Source organism: Bos grunniens, chromosome 3, assembly GCF_055505025.1.
Source record: "Bos grunniens cultivar Pamir isolate PY7600 chromosome 3, Bosgru_T2T1.0, whole genome shotgun sequence".
Taxonomy (NCBI): domain Eukaryota; kingdom Metazoa; phylum Chordata; class Mammalia; order Artiodactyla; family Bovidae; genus Bos; species Bos grunniens.
Window position 1 is genome coordinate 51,303,904 of NC_141167.1, and position 21,538 is coordinate 51,325,441.

At 38.9% G+C, this 21,538-nt stretch overlaps 1 protein-coding gene across 13 annotated transcripts in view; it reads right to left on the reverse strand.

Moving 5' to 3' along the window:
- Positions 1 to 2,722: 2,722 nt before the first annotated feature.
- ERICH3 (glutamate rich 3) overlaps positions 2,723 to 21,538 on the reverse strand; it is a 123,611-nt gene continuing 104,795 nt past the window's right edge. For all 13 annotated transcript variants that reach the window (XM_086390595.1, XM_086390594.1, XM_086390592.1 and 10 more), the window contains 3 exons: positions 11,942 to 12,064; positions 5,581 to 7,952; positions 2,723 to 4,977 (listed from right to left, as the gene is read on the reverse strand). In XM_086390595.1, coding sequence (XP_086246721.1) covers positions 5,599 to 7,952; positions 11,942 to 12,064 — 2,477 coding nt within the window. In that variant the 3' untranslated portion in view covers positions 2,723 to 4,977; positions 5,581 to 5,598. The remainder of the gene's footprint in view (positions 4,978 to 5,580; positions 7,953 to 11,941; positions 12,065 to 21,538) is intronic.

The following is a 21,538-nucleotide window of genomic DNA, read 5'->3' on the forward strand; positions in this document are numbered from 1 at the left end:
CTTCATGCATCCTTTGAAAACCTTCATCTCCCCTCAGAGGAACACCACACTAGCTTGAGGGTCTCTGTGTCACATTAGTACAAAGCTCCTGAACAATGTGAGATTTCTCCTATAATTTTGTCCTTCCTATACCTTTTGATTATAAGCAGATGTTAATAAGACCAGGAAATGTTTGACAAATGAGGCAGAGAGTTAGTTCTTCTATATTCTTTGGTATCAGCTTATCTGTTCCAGGTATTTCTATGTACCTCATTTTCTCTAATAAAAATGGGGGCTTGCATCACTCCAAAATATGACACGGTTGAACAGATTATTAAATAGTCTGAGACTTCTGATTGGAATTTCAAAGGGAGTATGCATTCTCAAACATCTAGCATTTTATTGTAGAGCTTATGTTTTCTGTTATTTTGAAAAGCATAGCTTTCCCGTCGCAAGGCATGATATTAGAGGGAAGGATAAAACATAATAAAAGGGGGAAAAGGGTGAGTTTGAGAGCAGCTTCTAAAGAATTCCAGTTGTATTTATTCCCTGTTCTTTTGTACCTCTTGTTTCTGGCCACGTAAATGGGAACATCTTTCAAATGACACAATCAGGTGGTTTAAGAGAGTAAAGAAAATGTTATTAAGGTCAGAAGTGTCCTCTCAAGGGCCACAGTCCTTGAAGCTGTTGGAATATTTCACATGCTAGATGAATCTTTTTTAAAGTCTTCTTTTCTCAAATAATGATTTTCCATTGCAATCTAAATTATTGATCTTAGAAGTTTTAAAGAACTCAACTATAATTTAAATTTAAAACACAAGAGTTCACAAAGTCATAGAAAAAGCTTCACTCAAGTAATTCAGGCCCTACTTTTGTTGTCCAGTGACTAAGACTTCAAACTCCCAATGCAGGAGGCCCAGGTTCCATCTCTGGTCAGAGAACTAAATCCCACATAACACAACTAGGAGTTCAAATGCCAAAACTTGGGATCCTAAATGCTGGAAGTAAAACCTGGTGCAGCCAAATAAATAAATATTTTTAAAAATAAAATTGTTAAGAAAGAAATTCAAAACCTAATTCTTCCTATCTTTACTTTGGTTGTCTATTTTTCTTTTGAATTATTTAAATAATCTATCATATTCTTTGGCTGATACTGACTGGAACAGTAAATAACCCTTTTCTTATTGATACATTATATATTAATGAGGTTTGATTTTTATATCTACAAAGTAAACAAAAATATGTAAAAATTCACATATAATACCTTCAGTTCAGTTCAGTCGCTCAGTCGTGTCTGCCTCTTTGCGAACCCATGAATCACAGCACGCCAGGCCTCCCTGTCCATCACCAACTCCTGGAATTCACTCAGACTCACGTCCATTGAGTCAGTGATGCCATCCAGCCATCTCATCCTCTGTCGTCCCCTTCTCCTCCTGCCCCCAATCCCTCCCAGAATCACAGTCTTTTCCAATGAGTCAACTCTTCGCATGAGGTGGCCAAAGTACTGGAGTTTCAGCTTTAGCATCATCCCTTCCAAAGAAATCCCAGGGCTGATCTCCTTCAGAATGGACTGGTTGGATCTCCTTGCAGTCCAAGGGACTCTAAAGAGTCTTCTCCAACACCACAGTTCAAAAGCATCAATTCTTTGGCGCTCAGCCTTCTTCACAGTCCAACTCTCACATCCATACATGACCACAGGAAAAACCATAGCCTTGACTAGACAGACCTTTGTTGGCAAAGTAATGTCTCTGCTTTTGAATATGCTATCTAGGTTGGACATAACTTTCCTTCCAAGGAGTAAGCATCTTTAAATTCCATGGCTGCAGTCACCATCTGCAGTGATTTTGGAGCCCAAAAAAATAAAGTCTGACACTGTTTCCACTGTTTCCCCATCTATTTCCCATGAAGTGATGGGACCAGATGCCATGATCTTCGTTTTCTGAATGTTGAGCTTTAAGCCAACTTTTTCACTCTCCACTTTCACTTTCATCAAGAGGCTTTTTAGTTCCTCTTCACTTTCTGCCATTAGTATCTATTTAATATTCCTCTTCGGAGAAGGCAATGGCACCCCACTCCAGTACTCTTGCCTGGAAAATCCCATGGACGGAGGAGCCTGGTAGGCTGCAGTCCATGGGGTCGCTAGGAGTCGGACACGACTGAGCGACTTCACTTTCACTTTTCACTTCCATGCATTGGAGAAGGAAATGGCAACCCACTCCAGTGTTCTTGCCTGGAGAATCCCAGGGACGGGGGAGCCTCGTGGGCTGCTGTCTTTGGGGTCACACAGAGTCAGACATGACTGAAGCGACTTAGCAGCAGCAGCAGCAATATTCTTCTTCCTAGAAGGAAGTGTATGTGATTTTTTAAAAAGTCAGAGTTTGGACTGAGAAGACTTGAGACTGATTATGATTTTAGACAAGCCACTTAATTGAACTTCTTTTTGCTTATCTATGAAATAGTGATAACAATTTTCCTCTCTGACATTATTACATGTATGTGAAAGACATATGTGAATGTAGAGTGAATGTAAATACATATACTCAAAAATACAGACCAATGAAAATAATTCTCTCTGCTCTACTTTGTGGAGTTTAAATTTTAAGGAAATGACAAAAGATTTTAGAAGTCTAGTCTTACTTATAAAGGATCATTTATGTCATATATATACATATGGTTTATTTATGCTTTTAATAATGAAACTGTTTATTTATGCTTTTAATAATGAAACTAGGGAAAAAATCAGTTCAGTTGAACACATAAATAATTTTATCAACATAGTATTTTCAGAGAAAGAATTCACTTCATTGAACTATCACAACACTGAATTTCACAGTTAAACCCACATGCAGATTGTAGGATAATTTTACAGAAAGTGTTTTGATGGAATGTGTTAAATATAAAATAATCCAATGCAATTTCCATTTAGCACATTGTACAAAATGAATTCTTCAATTGAATTAACAAGTTCATAATCTCTCCCATAAGGTGCTATGTATTCAAAGTGCTCTGTAGCAATGAGGTTGAGATCAGAGAAAAAATACTGTAGAACTCCACACAAACGCAGCTTAGCAATAAATGAAATTGGATATAATGGAGAGGAAACCTATTTTATAATGTAAGACAGTGGAGATCTATGATGTGCCATGAGTGATGTTCATCCTTAAAAGGGGGTGGGGCTGAAGGATTTCACATATATATCATTACAGTCATAATAAAAATGAGTTTAAAGTTGAGGTCATCACTTTTATAGTGACCATCATTTCCTCAAGTGAAAAGAGAGAAGAGACACAGAGGGTAGAAGAGACAGAAAGAGACAAAGTTCACAATACCTCTGCAATCCATTTTCCAACTGAGACTAATCTTCAATACAATCAATAGTCCGTGACAGCAGTTTTCAGACTATAGTGTACATCAGAATTACCCAGAGGGCTTGTTAAAACACCAATTGCTCTGCCCCACCCACAGAGTTTCCAATTTAATAGGTATGAGATGAAGGCAGGAATTTGTATTTGGAACAGTTCTGGGTAATGCTGATATCCTGATCAAGGCCGCGTTTTGCGAACCACTGGTCCATTATATTAATACCTTTGATCACTGAATGACTCCTTTATTAAAATGAAACACACCTCTAAAGATAAAAAAAAATAAAGATAATATGCCTGATTTTTAGGGACATAGGGCAACCAGTGTGGACTGTATAATGATTAGGGAAGCAATTCTCAACTTTTTCTACATAGTAAAATCAACTGAAAAATTAAAACAACAAAACAAAAAACTAATGCCTACACCTATCTAAAACTAATTAGATCTGAATCCTTGGGGTAGGATCAAGCATTGATTCATTCATGAAAGTGCCCCATGAAAGTCTAATGTGTAGTGTAACTGGAGAATCACTGCTTTAGGACATCTTCTTTCACCTCCTTACGTAATGAAAAGATAGCCAAACATATGCGCCCTTCGGGACACCGGTGTATGAACAGAGATGTCACAGGGAAATTGAAATCCCCAAGAGACACAGCTACACAACGATTTCTAGTGATATGGGGGGCAGGGGTAATTTAGAAAGCAGTCATGACCGTTGATTTGCAGTGCACTGCAGGGTTAGTTTCACAGGTTTGAAATAACAGAACCTGGGAAGGTGAGCAGCATGCTAATTTAATCCAAGTTTCTTTTCCACTGAATGACACCAACCAGAGTCTAGAGTCTAGAATGTTGGCATACAGGCTGATGTGCAATGTTTACCTGCTATAATGATTGTTACTCATTTTACTCGGCTAAATTATTTACTACATTAATTTAATTTGAGTGGCCCTATAAATAAGTCCCTCAAGGATAAAATGCTGCAAGCATTTACCTGTTCACCTCAGAAAGCAAGACTATAGAAACATGCAAAAAGAAAGGGCATTTTGAAATAAGATTTAGACATTAAATTACTGATCTGGCATAAATAGAAATATACTATTCTACTATGGCATAATAGACTATTTATAAGTAAATAAACATGCCATGGAACCCTTTTCTGGAAGGACTTACAGGTCTGGAACAATCTTTAGCACTGAAGGTACCTGGAAGAACATTTAGAGCTCATTTTCACAGACAAAGCCAAAGATTTTAAATCAAATGCTCATGTATGAAGCTGGGACTAATATGTGATTTTAAATAAATAGGAATTTAAAGAAACCCCAGATATCAGGACTGGGCCTTTCGGGTAATCTTTGGTAAGAGTCAAGCTTTTGAAAATGATAAGTTTGATTTGAATATAGACATGTTAACGGTGTAGAATTAGGTAAGAGCCTTCCAGTCCTCCATCAGAAACCAGCACTCTAGGAAGGAGCTGAGCACCTCTTCTCAAGGTGCATGAGGTGCTACAGACCAGCTGGCAGATTGGGAATCGCTCAGACAAGCACAGGGATTAAAAAAAAAAAAAGTCCTGGTGAGATATTCAGGTGAATCCTTCTCCTCCACTCCAAGTCTTCTGGAAGGCATCTTGAAAATATCCTGAAAGACAATAAAAAGGGTAGAACTATGAATATAATCACTCAGAATAGTAGAAACCAGGCATTAAGTATACATCATGCAAATAGTAGAAACACAAGGAAATGCTAGAAATAATTTTGGTCTTTAGTTACATCATCAGTATTTTACAGATATATTTTTTTAACAGGCTTCAAATATTTTAATATATTTTACTAATTTATGCTATATATATTTATTAAACTTCACAGAACTTCAGAAATGAAGACAGAGAGCCCATATAAAGGCAAAGTAAGCCTTTTTCCTTTTGTCCCCATGGCACACGCTCTCCTCTGTATCCATCTTCCCAGCCCTGTAAGGGAGAGGAGGAGGATCTCACTGCTTGAGAGCTGTACTTGCAAAGGCAGAGGCTGGGATTTAGAGTTGTACAGGGGGTAGAAATGCGTCCCTGTATGCCTCTGGTTTGCCTGTCCATCTCACCCAGCCCCTATCCTGATGGGCTCAGCAGCCCCTGAAACTGAAGCCTGTGTGTGCAGGCACTGATAAAGGGATGAGACAGCCCACAGGAGAAGAGACCCCAGGTGGGATATCTGTGTAATCCTACAAACAGGTTGAGCTTAAACTCACCATCAGCCATGAAGTCTCTTAGGCCTTCCCCGGACTCAAGGAAACATCCAGGTCCTCACTTCCTCTTTGCACAGAAAGCTCTTGCTTCTCTTGGATTTCCCTGCAGTTGGGCTTTTCAGAAAGTGTTTCTGCATCCTGTGGACTCTCTCTCCTGGCCTCTGACCCGCTCTCTTGGGATAATTCTAGTCTAAATTCTTCAGCTTCCCCTGACTCCTGCTCCCCATCAGGACTCCCCTTCCCTGCCTCCTCCCCCACCAACTCAGACTCAGCCCCTAGGGTTGTTTCAGCCTTCTCTGCCTCCCCAGCTGGCCCTGGCTTTGGAACCTTCCCTTCCAGGTTAAGAGGTTCCTCTGGAGCCTCAACCTCAGCCTCCAATGCCGAAATCGCAGTCATCTCCTCTGCCACTGGTACATCCTCCCCGCTCAGCACTATCCCCTCTACAGCCACCTTCTCTGCAGCTGCTGTTTCTCCTGGCATCTCATCCACTGTGTGCCAAGCTTCCTCCCCAGCAACATCTGAAAAGGAGGAGACTTTATTTGCTTCTATTTTCCCCTCAGCAGAATCGTCCTCCCTCTCTGCAACTTCTTCTGAGGCTCCTCCTCCTTGATGGGGATCTTCCACAGTCATAACCACGCCATGCGCGCTCCCGTCCCCCTTAGGGGCCCCGTTCTTCGGCATTCCTGTCCCCAGCGTGCACTCTTTATCCACCTCCTCCTCTGCAATCTCATCCATCACTTCACTGAGTTTTCCTGCCATCATGGAATCTCCCTCAGGAACATCTTGGGTCAAGGCTGTGATGGCTACTCCCTCTGGCCCCTGTAAAGGCCCGTCTTTATTCCTCCCCTTCTGGTTGGTGACCACATGTTGATCTTTGGTTGCAGACCCCTGGGCCTCACCTGCACCCCTGGGAGTCTGTGCTTTCCCTGTGGACTTGGTTTCGGGAGCTCCTGACACCCTCTCTCCTGCAGGGGTAGACTCCTCTTCCTGCTCTTCGTGGGCCACATTCTCACTAAAGAGCAGCTCTGTTGAGCCTCTGTGCTCTGTGGTTCCGGCATCTCTCCCTTTCCCTCCTTCCCCTTTCCCCCAAACCGTTGTGTTTTCTAGGGAATTTTCAAATCCAGGGGCCGCTTCAAACATGTCTACCTCCTGGTCTCTCAGTGAGTCCTCTCCTTGTTGCCCTGCGTCTTCAGTCACCTCAGATGCCACCATGGCTGCTTCACCCTCGGCATCACACTCCGTTTCATTTGGGGAGGCTTGTGTCTCTTCCTCTGGTCTTTCTTCCTGCACAGGTTCCCCTGCTTTCCCTTTAAGATTTTGTTCCTCTTCTAAAGTGTCTTCATCCTGAAGCACCTTTGCCCTTGTCACCTCTTCTCTCTCAGATTCAGTTTCCCCCAGAGGTGTTTTTGAACTCTCAGCTTTCCTCTTGCCTCTCTTTTCTGAGTCTAATTCCTCAGGTAACATTTCTTTCCTATCATCATCTGTATTAGACTCTGACTCCATCACCATCCCCTCCTTTTCCACCTGGTCCTTACGAAGTCCTTCCAGGCTGTCCACTGAACTCCCCATCTGAGTAGCCTCAACCTTCTCAGAAGTGGAGGAGCTCAAAGGTGTCTCCATTCCTGTGACTGCCTTTCTCTCTTTGGTCGGCTCGTCTCGCCCCAGCATTGCCTCTTCTAAACCCTCCTCTCTGTCAGATGTAGCGTCTTCCATGGGTCCCCTGTCCTCTAGGTCTGTACATGCTTCCTCTTCACTGTCCTCCACGCCCAGCTTTGCAGACCCAACTGCACTCACAGCCGCGCTCTCAGACTTTCCCTTCTCTGGCCTCACTGCCTCTCTTAGGGCCGCTGTCTCCTGAGCACACCCTGAGTTCAGAGCTGCTGCCTGGCTTGCCAGCACTGCCCTCTCTGAAGCCTGCCCACCTTCAGAAGCTGCCTGCTCCGTCTCCAGCACTGTTTGCATCAGGGCCCGTGCCTCAGCAGCCTCACCTTCATTCAGACCTCCAGAGTCTTTTGCTGCTTCTCCTTCTCTGGCACCTAACCCTTCTTTATCCTGCCTTCTATCCCCTTCTGCTTCTGCCTCTGCCTCAACTGCTATGCCCTGAGAGAGCTCTCTTTGCTCCGTAAACTGTCCTACTAATGCCAGCTGTTCTACTTTTGGCTTCCCCTGCCCCGAGGGAACCTCATTAACCCCGGCTTTTCCCTGCTGTGCTGTATCCCCTTTTCCTTCTGTGTCAGCATTCCTGTGTTGAGGACTTTCACCTTCCTCCACTGCTTCTTTCATCTCCAGGGTATGCTCTTCTGATGCAACTTGCTTGGATTTCTTGTTTGAGCTGAGTACAGTCCTTTCCTCCACCACTAGATTCCTATCCGGTGCTATAAAATAAGGTTAGAAATCAAGGTTACTTTAATCAAAGTGCAGGAGGAGACATTACATATAATTTTCTATATATAAGAGATATTTATGTATAATATCAAGGGGCTACTGATATTATATTTCATTTCCTCAACTCTAGGATTCCATCAGCTGTAACATGCACCATGATTTAATAATGGCTTTTCGTGATGAAAAAAGAAAAAAAAAAGAGCTATCAAATTTAATGGACACACATTGATATTAAAGGAAATTGAACATCAGAACTGTTGAAAACAAACAAACAAAAAAATCCATGCCTTAGAATAATAAAATCTCTCTCCCTCCCTCTCTTTCTTATACACACACACACACCCCATACACACATACATATATCCCACTTTCAAATGAAATATTAGGACTTGCAGAAAAAATTATGCAACAAGGAAAATAGTGAGGATTTCATTTTAGCAATCATTGTTCCCTACAGGACCATAATATGCTTGTTCTCAGCCTAGGTTTCTTGTACTCATGTGAGCATTTAGCAACAGAATCATAATACAATATGAACTGATCATTATCCCATACATTGCTCCCATTAAAGCTGCTGCTGCTGCTAAGTCACTTCAGTCGTGTCCGACTCTGTGCGACCCCATAGACGGCAGCCCACCAGACTCCCCCATCCCTGGGATTCTCCAGGCAAGAACACTGGAGTGGGTTGCCATTTCCTTCTCCAATGCATGAAAGTGAAAAGTCAAAGTGAAGTCGCTCAGTCGTATCCGACCCTCAGCGACCCCATGGACTGCAGCCATCCAGGCTCCACCATCCATGAGTTTTCCAGGCAAGAGTACTTGAGTGGGGTACCATTGCCTTCTCTGCCCATTAAAGCTACTATATCTAAATTTAGTGATCAAATAACTTCGTAGCTCAAGGTAAGACTTTTTACTATAGATACAAATTTGTATTGTAGGTCAAAATACCTCCCCTCTACCTTCAGAATTTGATTTGCCTTTGGCAAAAGAGGATCACAGAGCAAGACAGGACTTTGTAGTATGGGACAATTTTCAACATAAATAACCTACTTGAAGCATTTCATAAGTTTCTCATCCATACTTTCCTGCAAATCTGGGTGTGTTAGCTATCATACTTCAATAAATATAAGTTCAGTGTGTTTCTTAAAAGGCTCCAGATAGATTTCTTATCCTTTAGCAAATATGTGCATTTCTGTTACAGTGATCCACGCAAAATAAATAAAAGCATTCCAGACCAAAGGCCAAAGCATTTAAAATTTTCAACTGCAGAATAATACTTAGGGAGATTAGAGCTTCTCAAATGGTCCTCTCAATGCTTTCTATCAATCTAATCTTCTTTGTTTGTAGAGGACACTGGAATAGATTCTACAAAATAAGTTATAATGCCAGGATGCCGACTTCCAAATGGTATAAATGTATAATGTAGGCAAGTGTGTCTTCCTCATGGTTTTCTCTTGCTTGCCCTTTTGGCTAACCATCTCACCCCTACCCCATCACCAACAATCTCCCAGAAACTGAAAGCCCTGATCTTACTCACTTCATCCTTACTCTGTTACTCCATCTGGGACTGTCCTATAACTGCAGTTCCTCTCCTAACACCACACATGGCTGTCCTTTGTTCCTCCTCTTGGCCTCTTACCAGCTATTAAAACAAGCCATTATGAAGTTAGACAATAACAGCTGATATTAAATTTCCCTTTAAAAATGTATTTGGAGGGTAACTTTTGATATATTCATTCAAAGGAGTAACAGAAACTTCTCCAGGAGAAGGGATAAGCTAAACCCACTCCAGTTTTTGGGGGCTTCCCTGGTGGCTCAGTCAGTAAACAAGCCCACTTGCAATGCAGGAGACCTGGGTTCAATCTCCCTGGGTTGGGGAGATCCCCTGGAGGAGGGCATGGCAACCCACTCAGTATTCTTGCATGGAGAATCCCCATGGACAGAGGAGCCCGGGGGGCTGCAGTCCTTGGGGTCGCAAAGAGTCAGACGCAACTAAGCACACAGCACAACAGAAACCTCAGGTCTATAAGTAGGGTGCTGTTAACTTTTATAGGAGGTCCTCAGCATACCACAGCAGCTATTTATTATATTAAATGTAGAGCCAAATGGGCTTCCATGGAGCCAGTTCACCTGAAAGAATATGGTTTGTTTTATTTCCTTACAGATTACTAGATTTAAAACAAAATTAAATGAAAGCCATGAGAAACAACATACCAAGTCTCTTTAATAGTATATCTATTACTATTCAAATTCCTTCATGAAAGTATACTTCAATAGTCAGTTATAAAAAACATTTAAGGAAAGTCCTCTGTTTTGCTAAGTTGACCTCTAAATTTATGGATTAGTTAAAGCACATTCAGGAATACAGCAGGGTAATAAAATTGCCTAGCCACTATGTAATAATATATTGTGCCTAAATTCTCAGAGAAAAAGTGCTAGTGGCATCTAGCTGAGTTATTACACACACACACATACACACACACACTCATAGGGCAGTCAGACATGACATTCCTGAAGCAAGGGAGAAAGCGTAATTGAAGCCCTTCTAAGAAATATCAATACAAAAACATGATGTGTTTTTGCTAGTAACCTCATGGGCTTTTGAAAAAAAAATGAATATAAGAAACCAAGCAATATTCAAAAACAGGGGCAATTTGATTTAGTGACTGAGTGTGTACTTGGGAGTCAGACAGATCTCGGTGAGAATACCAGCTCTGCCACATAATTGTGTGAACTTGGGAAACATATCTCTAAGCCTTCATTCTCTTATCCATAAAGCGATAATAGCAATCCTTAACTCACAGAATCTTTGTAAGAACAAACCATAAAATGCTTGGCACAGTGCCTGGCACACAGAGAGCCCTAACAAATCTTCCTTCCACATTCCCCTCTCACTGCATACAATATGTGATATTTTCTTGCTTGAATCAGATTTAATAGACAACAACTACTCTGCCTGCATTGTTGAGGAGGTATGTTAGAACTCCTCTGGTTGAATGGCCACTATGAAAGCCTTGGGTTCTTGAAGCCCAGAGTCCTTCTGCAACTCAGTCCACTCAAGTTCAGGTGTCACCTGGCCCTCTCCACATTCCCTGGGGTAACTTGAGCTCAGGGAACCAGCCTAAGTGCAAATCATCTGGCTGCTACTATTTGCCTTGAGTAACAAAGTCCTTTTTCTCTGAGCCAGGAATCTTGTATCTTCTAATGCATCTGTGAGACTGGCTAATTTGTCTGCTTGAAAATAGAGTAAAATCTCAAATACCTTAGAGGGCTTGATGCCCATCATTAAAAATTGGATGTGGGGGGTAATGTGACCACATGATGAACACAATGAAGCCCCCTCTCCCTCCCACTACTTCCACACACACATTCATGTATTTAAATCGGGCTATTTTAAAAAAATAATTTACTAAATACAGGGAAACCTGATTTCAAGGACACAGGCTGTGTGACTAGATATATATGTGTCATGGTCTGTTGAGTCACTCCAATAGGCACTCCTGCAGCTGGAATACTCATCATCAAAAGCCAGGTCATTTGCTGATGGCAATGAATTCTTGCCTAATTTTAAAAAATAAGGAGTTCAAATAAATCATCATGAAATGTGTCTGGGCTCTTCAAGTCTCCAATGGGTCAGTTAGGCACATCCACCTAACTCGGAGACATGCTAAGAAATAATATTGGTCTGAAAATCCCTACCAATATTTTCTGTTATTTGCAGTCCTTTTTTATTATCTGAAATCCTTTTTTAAAAAACAAACTCTAGGCACCAATGTTTTCAAAAAAAGGATGATAACTTTCATATCTGATGTCAGCTCCAAAGCTCCCCTTAATGCCGCTCAACCACCTCCTGCCATCACATTCACTGGTCAAAAAGAAAATAAAGACGGAAAGAAGGATAAGAAGATGAAAGATGGAAATGGCACTGCCTTTTGCAGAGGCTTTCTGAAGATCTTTCCTAGGTAATGATGCACCCTTACCTGCACCTGTGTCAGTCTCCAGCTTCCTTGAGAGTTCCTCTCCTTCTGTGCTGCTAACACCAGCCTTGGAGTCATAGTGGCAGTGGAGGCTAGAGTCCACAGCTTCAGCTACTACCTGTTCAACTGATTGGAGACCACATAAAATACCAAAAGGTATTAAAAACAGGTCAAGGAAACATTGTAAATGAAACAGCAGCAAGTGGGGTTAATTTAAAAGCATTCACATTAAGATCCTGTTTTTAAAATGTCAGGATTAAACAATGCTCAAGCTATGATTTCAAAATGAAAACAAATAGGAAATCATGAAGAAATCCATGCAAAGAGATACTTACATAAAAAAAAAAAAAGGCAACAGCCAGAAGCAGTGACAGATTTGCCAAAGGCACATGCAATGAAATGACTGTAAAGGAATTTAGTTGCCTTTTCCTTTTTAGAAACGTGTTATGGCTTTTATAATCCCAATCATCACTATTCTTTTAGATCTCTAAAACTACCAGGACTGACTATACTATAAGCATTTCGTCCGTTAGTAGATATTTCAGTGATGTGACTCCAACACTCCATGTGGACAGAGCAGAAAAGATATTGCATAATTCCTATAAATTTGACAGTAAAAGCTGCTGTAGACATTTCTGTTTACCTGCACTGATTACTAGCACTGAGCTTTAGGAATGCAAAGACCTAAAGAGTTCAAGTTCCACACTAACTGTGTCACCTTGAGTAAGTTCTTTGGCCTAAGGCTCAGCCTCAACTTCAGTATACTCATCTGTCAAAAAGAGATATCTTAGTGATTATATTGGGAGCATTAAATGAAATAATACCTGTAGAACATGTTTATATTTAACTTATTAACAAGTGCCTAAGCACCTAATGGGGCTTCCTTGGAGGCTCAGTTGGTAAAGAATCTGCCTACAATGAGGGAGACCTGGGTTTGATCCCTGGGTTGGGAAGATCCCCTGGAGAAGAGCATGGCAACCCACTCCAGTATTCTTGCCTGGAGAATCCCCATGGACAGAAGAGCCTGGCGGGTTACAGTCTGTGGGGTTGCAAAGAGTCGGACATGACTGAGTGACTAAGCACAAGCACCTAATACATAATAATAGATGAAATGATGAGTATGTTTATTGCAAGTATTATCTCCCACTTTCATATAATTCTAGGCAACCTGTAATATCCGTTAAGTTTGTCTTTAGTTTCTGGCACAACCCTGTCTACATCCCTTGCTTATCATCTGATGACCTGTGTCTCCAAATCTCTGACAGCTATCATTACACCACTTCCTGGTTAACAAAAGCTCACAAAAGAATACTAGACCTAGATTATCCCTTTTATATAAAAACATAGTTTCTCCAAAATATCCTCCCTCTCTATCTTTCTCTCCCTTTCTTTCCTTGCCTCCCTTTTCTCTTACTTCCTTGCTTTCTGTCCTCTCAGATAGGCTGATGCAGTTGATCCAAAGATTGTACTTCAAAAAAAGCAGAACTAGAATGTGATCCCTTGCTCAATTTAAGGTGAGTTGCTAAGAGGCAGTTAGTTACTTACTCATCCCTCTGTGTTTGGAAACAAATAGTGAGATATCTGATTCACATGGCTTTCAGGGAAAAAATGGAATGACTTAACTACATTAAGAGAAAAAATATGGAAGACTTCTGTAAGAAGTCTTTGAGCATCAGTTTTCCTCACTCATCCAATCCACCAAATACAAAAGGTTTTTTTTTTTTTATAATAATATAGTTTAGAGATGACATCAACTCATGACAATTAGGTTATCATTGTTTTTTTTAAACCAAGTCAATCTTTATTTTAGTAACTTTATAACGTAGTATATATAAGTTAGATATCATCTTTCCCACTACACTAATTCTGGCACTGTTTAACTAGAGAGTCTAGATAAACAGTGTTTTAGGTCTTTGTGTATAAATCTGCTTGATCCACTAAGCAACAGGTTGGCAGGACAGGAGGGTGGGGGGGAATCTGATTTGGTATCAATTACTGAAGCTCTGTTTCATCAGAGCCAACAGGACATCTAGGCTTTTCCCCAAGTAGTCCACAAGCTATAAAGAAATATGGTTTACTATAGTTACAGAATCGTTATGTTGTACATCTGAAGTTAATATAATGTCGTGTGTCAATATTACCTTAATAAAATATTTAATATGATTTACAATAATAATAACTAAAATAAACAATTAGCAGCTATTGAACCAAAAGACTATTCTAAGAAGCCAAATAGTACTAGCATAATCTATAAATTACAGACTCACTCAGAATTTCCTGAAGCTTGTAGTCCTTCTCTCCCAGGACTGTAATCACCACTTGCCCACGTCAGCTAGCTTCCCCCAGGAGGGTTAGGCTTTGGAAGTTGATGAGAGCCTGTACAGTTAGGTGCTGCCTGATTCAGGTTTAGCAAAAATGGGACACTGGCCTGAGCATCAAGGATTTATTAGGTGTGAGATCAGAAAAGGCCTCACTTGGTCACTTTTTTCTCAGATGTTCTTCTGAAACTGAAACTTAAAAAGCAAGACCTCAGCCAGCATCTAACCTTGACCATTTCCCACCTACTGTAAGGGAGGACCATGCATGCTGAGACTCCCATGTCAGCAGTGTGACACATCGCCCTGTTTCCTCTATCTATTTAGCCCTTCATCCCTCAAGGCTCTGCTCCTTCACCTTGCTATAAAGATGACCATTAAAAGCAAAGAGAACTGTCAGTTCCCATAGCATCTGCAGCAAAATGGAAGAGGCTCATACAAAGAATTTCATAGGAAAACATCTTTTCCACTCAAATGTTATAGGATATTTTGAGATATTTTTAAAATACCAAAATATTATTACATTACAGTATTAGCTTTCTATTATGAAAACAAACATTTTAAAAATAATATATGTTATTTTCCCCAAGTATGAAAAGAGTACATATTCACTACTTGAAGCTTGAAATAATAACGATAAAAAAATACAGAGACAATACAACTAAATACAACAATATCCTAGTTTCACCATTCAGAAACAACTAGTAGTCAACATTTTGGCAGGTTTCTAAGTATTTTTTTTTCACTTTACTACATCTATAGATAACATTTTGTATCCCATTTTATTCATTTAGCAAAATATTGTGACCGTTTCCATGTATCATTTAATAAGAACTATTCTTCAATAACTGCACAGAATATTCTAATAAAGTTTTACTAAAATGTGGTTGACCAATTGCCTGGTGTTAAATGTTGAATTGTTTCCATTTTTTGTGATTATAAAGCTACTTCAAATACAGATCATAATTATTTTATTATTTCTGACTATTGCCTCAGTATAAATTCCTGGAATTGGAATGATTGGGTCAAAGAGCATGATAACTTTTAGATGCTTTTGATATATGTTTCTCTATGTTCTTCAAAAAAGGAGGTCAATTAATAATTTCACCTCTAATGATAAGGAGTCTTATGTACCTGTACTATTGCTGACAGCTTCTCAGTTTCCACCAATTCCTTCTAAATTTGATAATTTAGTCATTGAAAAGTGGTGGCAAGGATATGGTTTTCAACATTAGTAGGCAAGCTTTCTAAATTCATTCCCTTTCCTCTGCTTCTTTTGAAGCTAAACAAACCAGCAGTTCTGTATCAGAAGAAAGTTTTGCCAAGAACTGTTTATCTGAATTTTAAGAGCCTAAGAAGGCCATAAAAACAGAGTAAATATATATCCAGGTTTATTCCAAGTTCCCAGTCACTTTGAAAACTATGACTGTTCTTTGATCATTTTTTGTGTTGCCAATCAATTATCTTCCCGGCAACTCCCCGTGACAAAATTCATGACTAACATCATCTACCTACACAGTGAAGATGTTCATATGTTACCTTTGGCATTGAAACATGGCTTACAAAAACCCAGGATTAATTACAACTCAAGACCACACCTGTTCAAAGATAACAGATTCAGAAAGCTAAGGTCTATCCTCTACACAGTGGCGAGAATAATCTTTTCAAAACTTTCCACTCATGTCATTTGTATGCTCTGATTTTTCCAGTGACTTCCTATCACAGAATAAAATCCTCCTAATGGCATAAAAGTTTTTTTCCCTCTGGCCTCATCATCTCCCACTCTCAGCTTGTCCATTCTGCTCCTGTCACAATGACCCCCTTCCAAATTCTTCACTCAAAAACTATGCTCCCAATTTAGACTCTGCATTTGCTGGTCTCTCTGCTTCCTGTGCTTCTTCTTCAAATGACAGAGTGACTGACCCCTGCACCTCATTTCCCTCTCTGTTCAAATGTCCCCTCACTGAGAGAGGCCAGCCCTAAAAAATACTACCCCTTCCTCAAACCATCACTCTATCTCCTTACCTTGATTTTCTTTTCTGCTAGCACTTAGCCCATATGCTCCATTACATGTTTGTTTTTCACTTGTTGGGCATATCTCTTCCCAGAATATAAACTTCAATATAGGCAAGCACTTTGTTACGGTCACACCGAGAACAGTGTGGCATAAACAGGTACCTAACAAATATTTCAGAAGGAATCTATGAAAATAAATAGCTATATGCTTTCACAATTCACTCAGAATAAAAATAAAATATAAAAACAAACAAAAAACAACAAAAAAGAAATTGTATTTAGAACTGCAACTCTTAATGCATGATTTTCTTGTTCTTTCATCAAGACCATTCTATCCTGCCTCAGATCAGATCAGATCAGTCGCTCAGTCGTGTCCGACTCTTTGCGACCCCATGAATCGCAGCACGCCAGGCCTCCCTGTCCATCACCAACTCCCGGAGTTCACTCAGACTCATGTCCATGATGATAAAAATTGCATTTTATTTAAATCCTACTATTTAGGTTTATATTACTTGGCCAAGCACGATGACTTCTTCTGATTCAAATATGAAAGTATAAAATGCCTACTTCTATATACATTTTACATTATATAAAACTTTATTAATATTTTATTTATATTCATAATGTATAAATTATATTAACTTCACAAATTAAGGCACATGAATTACTCCACCATGAGAATACAATTTGTCACAATGCATTAAGACAGTTTAAACTAAAAATAACAGAGAAAACTAAACACATTTAAATAACACTATGCTCTATAATACTGAATTAACTCCCAAGGACACCATCTCATTGTAGCTAGCAACTATAATCTTTTACTTTACCCACTTCACTGCATACGACTTATCTTTTCTATAAATTCACCTGATTTTTTGGTGGACTGGACAAAACCTAATTAAGTGTGACATATTATAAAATACTTAGAAGGAAGCTATCACTTTATGTTATCAACATGAAAGGTATGAAGGCATTAAATGCAGTACTTTACAAATTTATCCATTGCTATAAGTGAAAACAATTCAGATTAAGTTATATTAAGTTAGACACAACAAAACATCAATTGTGTGTGACTTTTTGGCACAGAGACGTTCTTAACATAATCACAATTTTTATTCGAAGTCTAGTGGAAAATGATTAATTCAGTGCTATGCAAAATGAGATAGAATCTTTTACACATTATCTCAGCCCCCATTTCATTTCAACCTAAGGTTCTAATCAGGGAGCTAAGTAAAATATTAAAATATACACATTTCAGTCTTCACTAGCTTCTGGTTTAATTTATATAAGCTATGTTTTGCAGCAGAGTCACCTAAATGACCTTCATTTTAAGCACATAACTTTGGTTCCATCCCTTTCTCCCTCAGCCACCTAACTGAAGATTTAATTAAGGAGAAGGAAACACCATAACCTCTCTGCTTGGTATCAATATAACACATGATGCATTCAAGACCTGGTTTATTTTATCTGAAATTTTCTTAGGAATGTTTACTCATATAAAGACTTTGAGAATAGTTGTCATTACCTATTATTTTAAATATTTACAAATTTATTGCATCATTTCCTGGAGTTTATTTTAAAAACATCAGTACTCAACTGTCATTAATCTACTAATCCTTAGGGGTTTTGATGCCATAATTCTTTTACATTATCCTGAGTATTTTACAAGGTCCTTGTGCTATTTTGCTTATAAATGTCTCATTTTCCACTGTCCTTTAATCTCTCTGCCTTTAGGTCTCTCTAACCCAGAAATTTTATTCCTTTGTGGAAAATAGGCCATAAAACAAATCTACCAATTCTTACACAGAAAGCAATATTTAAGAAAAGTTGCAAAGTTATAAGATACTAAGGCAATACAATGGCATAAAATGTACAGTAAATAAGAATAAAAGTACAGTTATATATGCAGATATGAAAAGATATTCAAGATATAGTGTTAAGTGAAAAACAACAACTTGTAAAACAAATGTGTTTCTATCTGCATATAAAAATGACATCTGTATATATAATATATAATATGATACATTTAGATATGTTTATATAGAGAGAAACTTTTCTGAAATCATGCACACAAAAAAATACTTATCCACAGTTTTTGCTCAGGAAATAGAAAAAAGGCCAGGCAAGGAAAACCCTAGCTTTCATCTTATTCTCATCCATTCTGTGTTATGAAAACTTTTCAACCAATCTTTTATACGAAAGAATTTTTTTTCAAAAACTTTAAAATGTCTATTACCTTTGATCCAGAAATTAAACTTCTTGGAAACTAGCCTAAGAAAATAATTGTTAATTTTAAATTATCTTAGGTAATAAGATATTAGGGTACTATTAACAGTAGTGAAAATAGGGAAAAACTTATGGAAATGGTAAAATTATGAAAAAAACACAGGATAGAATAATACACAGACATTAAACATATTCATGAAGATTACATAATAACATAAAAATGTTTATGGTATAAAGTTAGGAATAAAAAGCAAAATACAACATTTTATAGAAATATGACAACATAGATTTGTAAACTCTAACTTTAGAAATAAAAAGCCTGACCAAATGTTGAAAGTGATTTTCGTGTGTGATAAATCCACAGATATTTTGAAGACCACTTTTCACAATCTCCTAAATGTTATTTTGTAAACTATTAATGAAAAATAAACACCAAAAGAGGTCTGGTACATACATACAGTTCAGTTCAGTCACTTAATCGTGTCCGACTCTTTGCCATCCCATGGACTGGAACATGCCAGGCTCCCTGTCCATCACTAACTCCTGGAGCTTGCTCAAATTCATGTCCATTGACTCAGTGATGCCATACAACCATCTCATCCTCTGTCTTACCCTTCTCCTCCAGCCTTCAATCTTTCCCAGCATGGGGGTCTTTTCCAATGACTCAGTTCTTTGCATCAGGTGGCCAAAGTACTGGAGTTTCAGCTTCAGCATCAGGATCTTCCCAATAAATACTCAGGACTGATTTCCTTTAGGATAGACTGGTTGGATCTCTTTGCAGTTCAAGGGACTCTCAAGAGTCTTCTCCAACACCACGTTTCAAAAGCATCAATTCTTCGGTGCTTAGCTTTCTTTATAGTCCAACTCTCACATCCATACATGACCACTGGAAAAACCATAGCTTTGACTACATGGATCTTTTTTGGCAAGTAATATCTCTGCTTTTTAATATGCTGTCTAGATTTATCATAGCTTTCCTTTCAAGGAGCAAGTGTCTTTTAATTTTATGGCTGCAGTCACCATCTGCACTGATTTTGGAGCCCCCCAAAATAAAGTCTCTCACTGTTTCCATTGTTTCCCCATCTGTCATGAAGTGATGGGACTGGATGCCATGATCTTCGTTTTCTGAATGTTGAGTTTTAAGCCAATTTTTTACTCTCCTCTTTCACTTTCATCAAGAGGCTCTTTAGCTATTCACTTTCTGCCATAAGGGTGGTGTCGTCTGCATATCTGAGGTTATTGATATTTCTCCCAGTAATCTTGATTTCACCCTGTGCTTCATCCAGCCCAGCTTTCACATGATGTACTCTGCATAGAAGTTAAATAAGCAAGGTGACAATATACAGACTTGACATACTCCTTTCCCGATTTAGAACCAGTCTGTTGTTCCATGTCCAGTTCTAACTGTTTCTTCTTGACCTGCAAACAGATTTCTCAGGAGGCAGGTCAGGTGGTCTAGTATTCCCATCTCTTGAAGAATTTTCCACAGTTTGTTGTGATCCACATAGTCAAAGGCTTTGCGTAGTCAATAAAGCAGATGTTTTTCTGTAACTCTCTTGCTTTTTCTATGATCCATGGATATTGGCAAATTGATCTCTGGTTCCTCTGCCTTTTCTAAAACCAGCTTGAACATCTAGAACATTCACAATTCACATACTGTTGAAGCCTGGCTTGGAGAATTTTGAGCATTACTTTACTAGCATGTGAGATGACTGCAATTGTGTGGTAGTTTGAACATTCTTTGACATTGCCTTTGTTTGGGTTTGAAATGAAAACTGACCTTTTCCAGTCCTGTGGCCACTGCTGAGTTTTCCAAATTTGCTGGCATATTGAGTAGCCAGCAAATTTTGTAGCACTTTCACAGCATTATCTTTTAGGATTTGAAATAGCTCAACTGGAATTCCGTCACCTCCACTAGCTTTGTTTTAGTGATGCTTCCTAAGGTCCACTTGACTTCAGACTCCAGGATGTCTGGTTCTAGGTGAGTGATCACACCATTGTGGTTATCTGGGTCATGAAGATCTTTTTTGAATAGTTCTTCTGTTCTTGCCACCTCTTTTTTATATCTTCTGCTTCTGTTAGGTCCATATAATTTCTATTGTGCCCATATTTGCATGAAATGTTCCCTTGGTATCTTTAATTTTCTTGAAGAGATCTCTAGTCTTTCCCATTCTATTGTTTTCCTCTATTTCTTTGCACTGATTCCTGAGGAAGGCTTTCTTATCTCTCCTTGCTATTCTTTGGAACTCTGCATTCAAATGGGTATATCTTTCCTTTTCTCCTTTACCTTTAGCTTCTCTTCTTTTCTCAGCTATTTGTAAGACCTCGTCAGACAACCTTTTTGCCTTTTTTGCATTTCTTTTTCTTGGGCATGGTCTTGATCACTGCCTCCTGTAATATGTCACTAACCTCCAGCCATAGTTCTTCATACATTAGATCATAAGAAAGTCATAAACCTTGCCATCTAATGTTGAACCCATTTGAATGAAAAGATAACAAAATGTTTTAAAATTATAGATCTGATCAAGTCAAGAACACAGATTTCCCATAATAGTTGAGAAAAACAATAAACCTGTACACTTTTCATTTCACAAATCTGGAGGGAAAACCCACTTTTTTCCAAGTGACATGATTCTAGTTGAATGCTTCTATTAGTCCATGTATCACCTAATTAGAGCCCATATTATGTGCAGATTATTTTACAGAAAGCTGTCTACTTTCGTAAATCCAAGTAAACAATCTAGTTTTCTGATGTGGAAATAAATGAAATAATAATGTCAATGTTGCTACTGAACTTTAACATTCTACCTTTTGGGTCAGCAGTTTGCTAAATTGTACAAATATTCTAGATTATATTCCATATACCAGAATTGAACAATGAAATCCAAGATCAAACTTTTGAATTATTTTATTAAAGAGCTTCAAATGTATTTTAATAGGAGTCCTAACTCACATATGGTAAAATCATTTTGAAAATGTAGGGGGTCTTAATGTTATAATTCTAGGGCAGAGGTTGGCAAACTTTTTCTGTGAAGGGCCA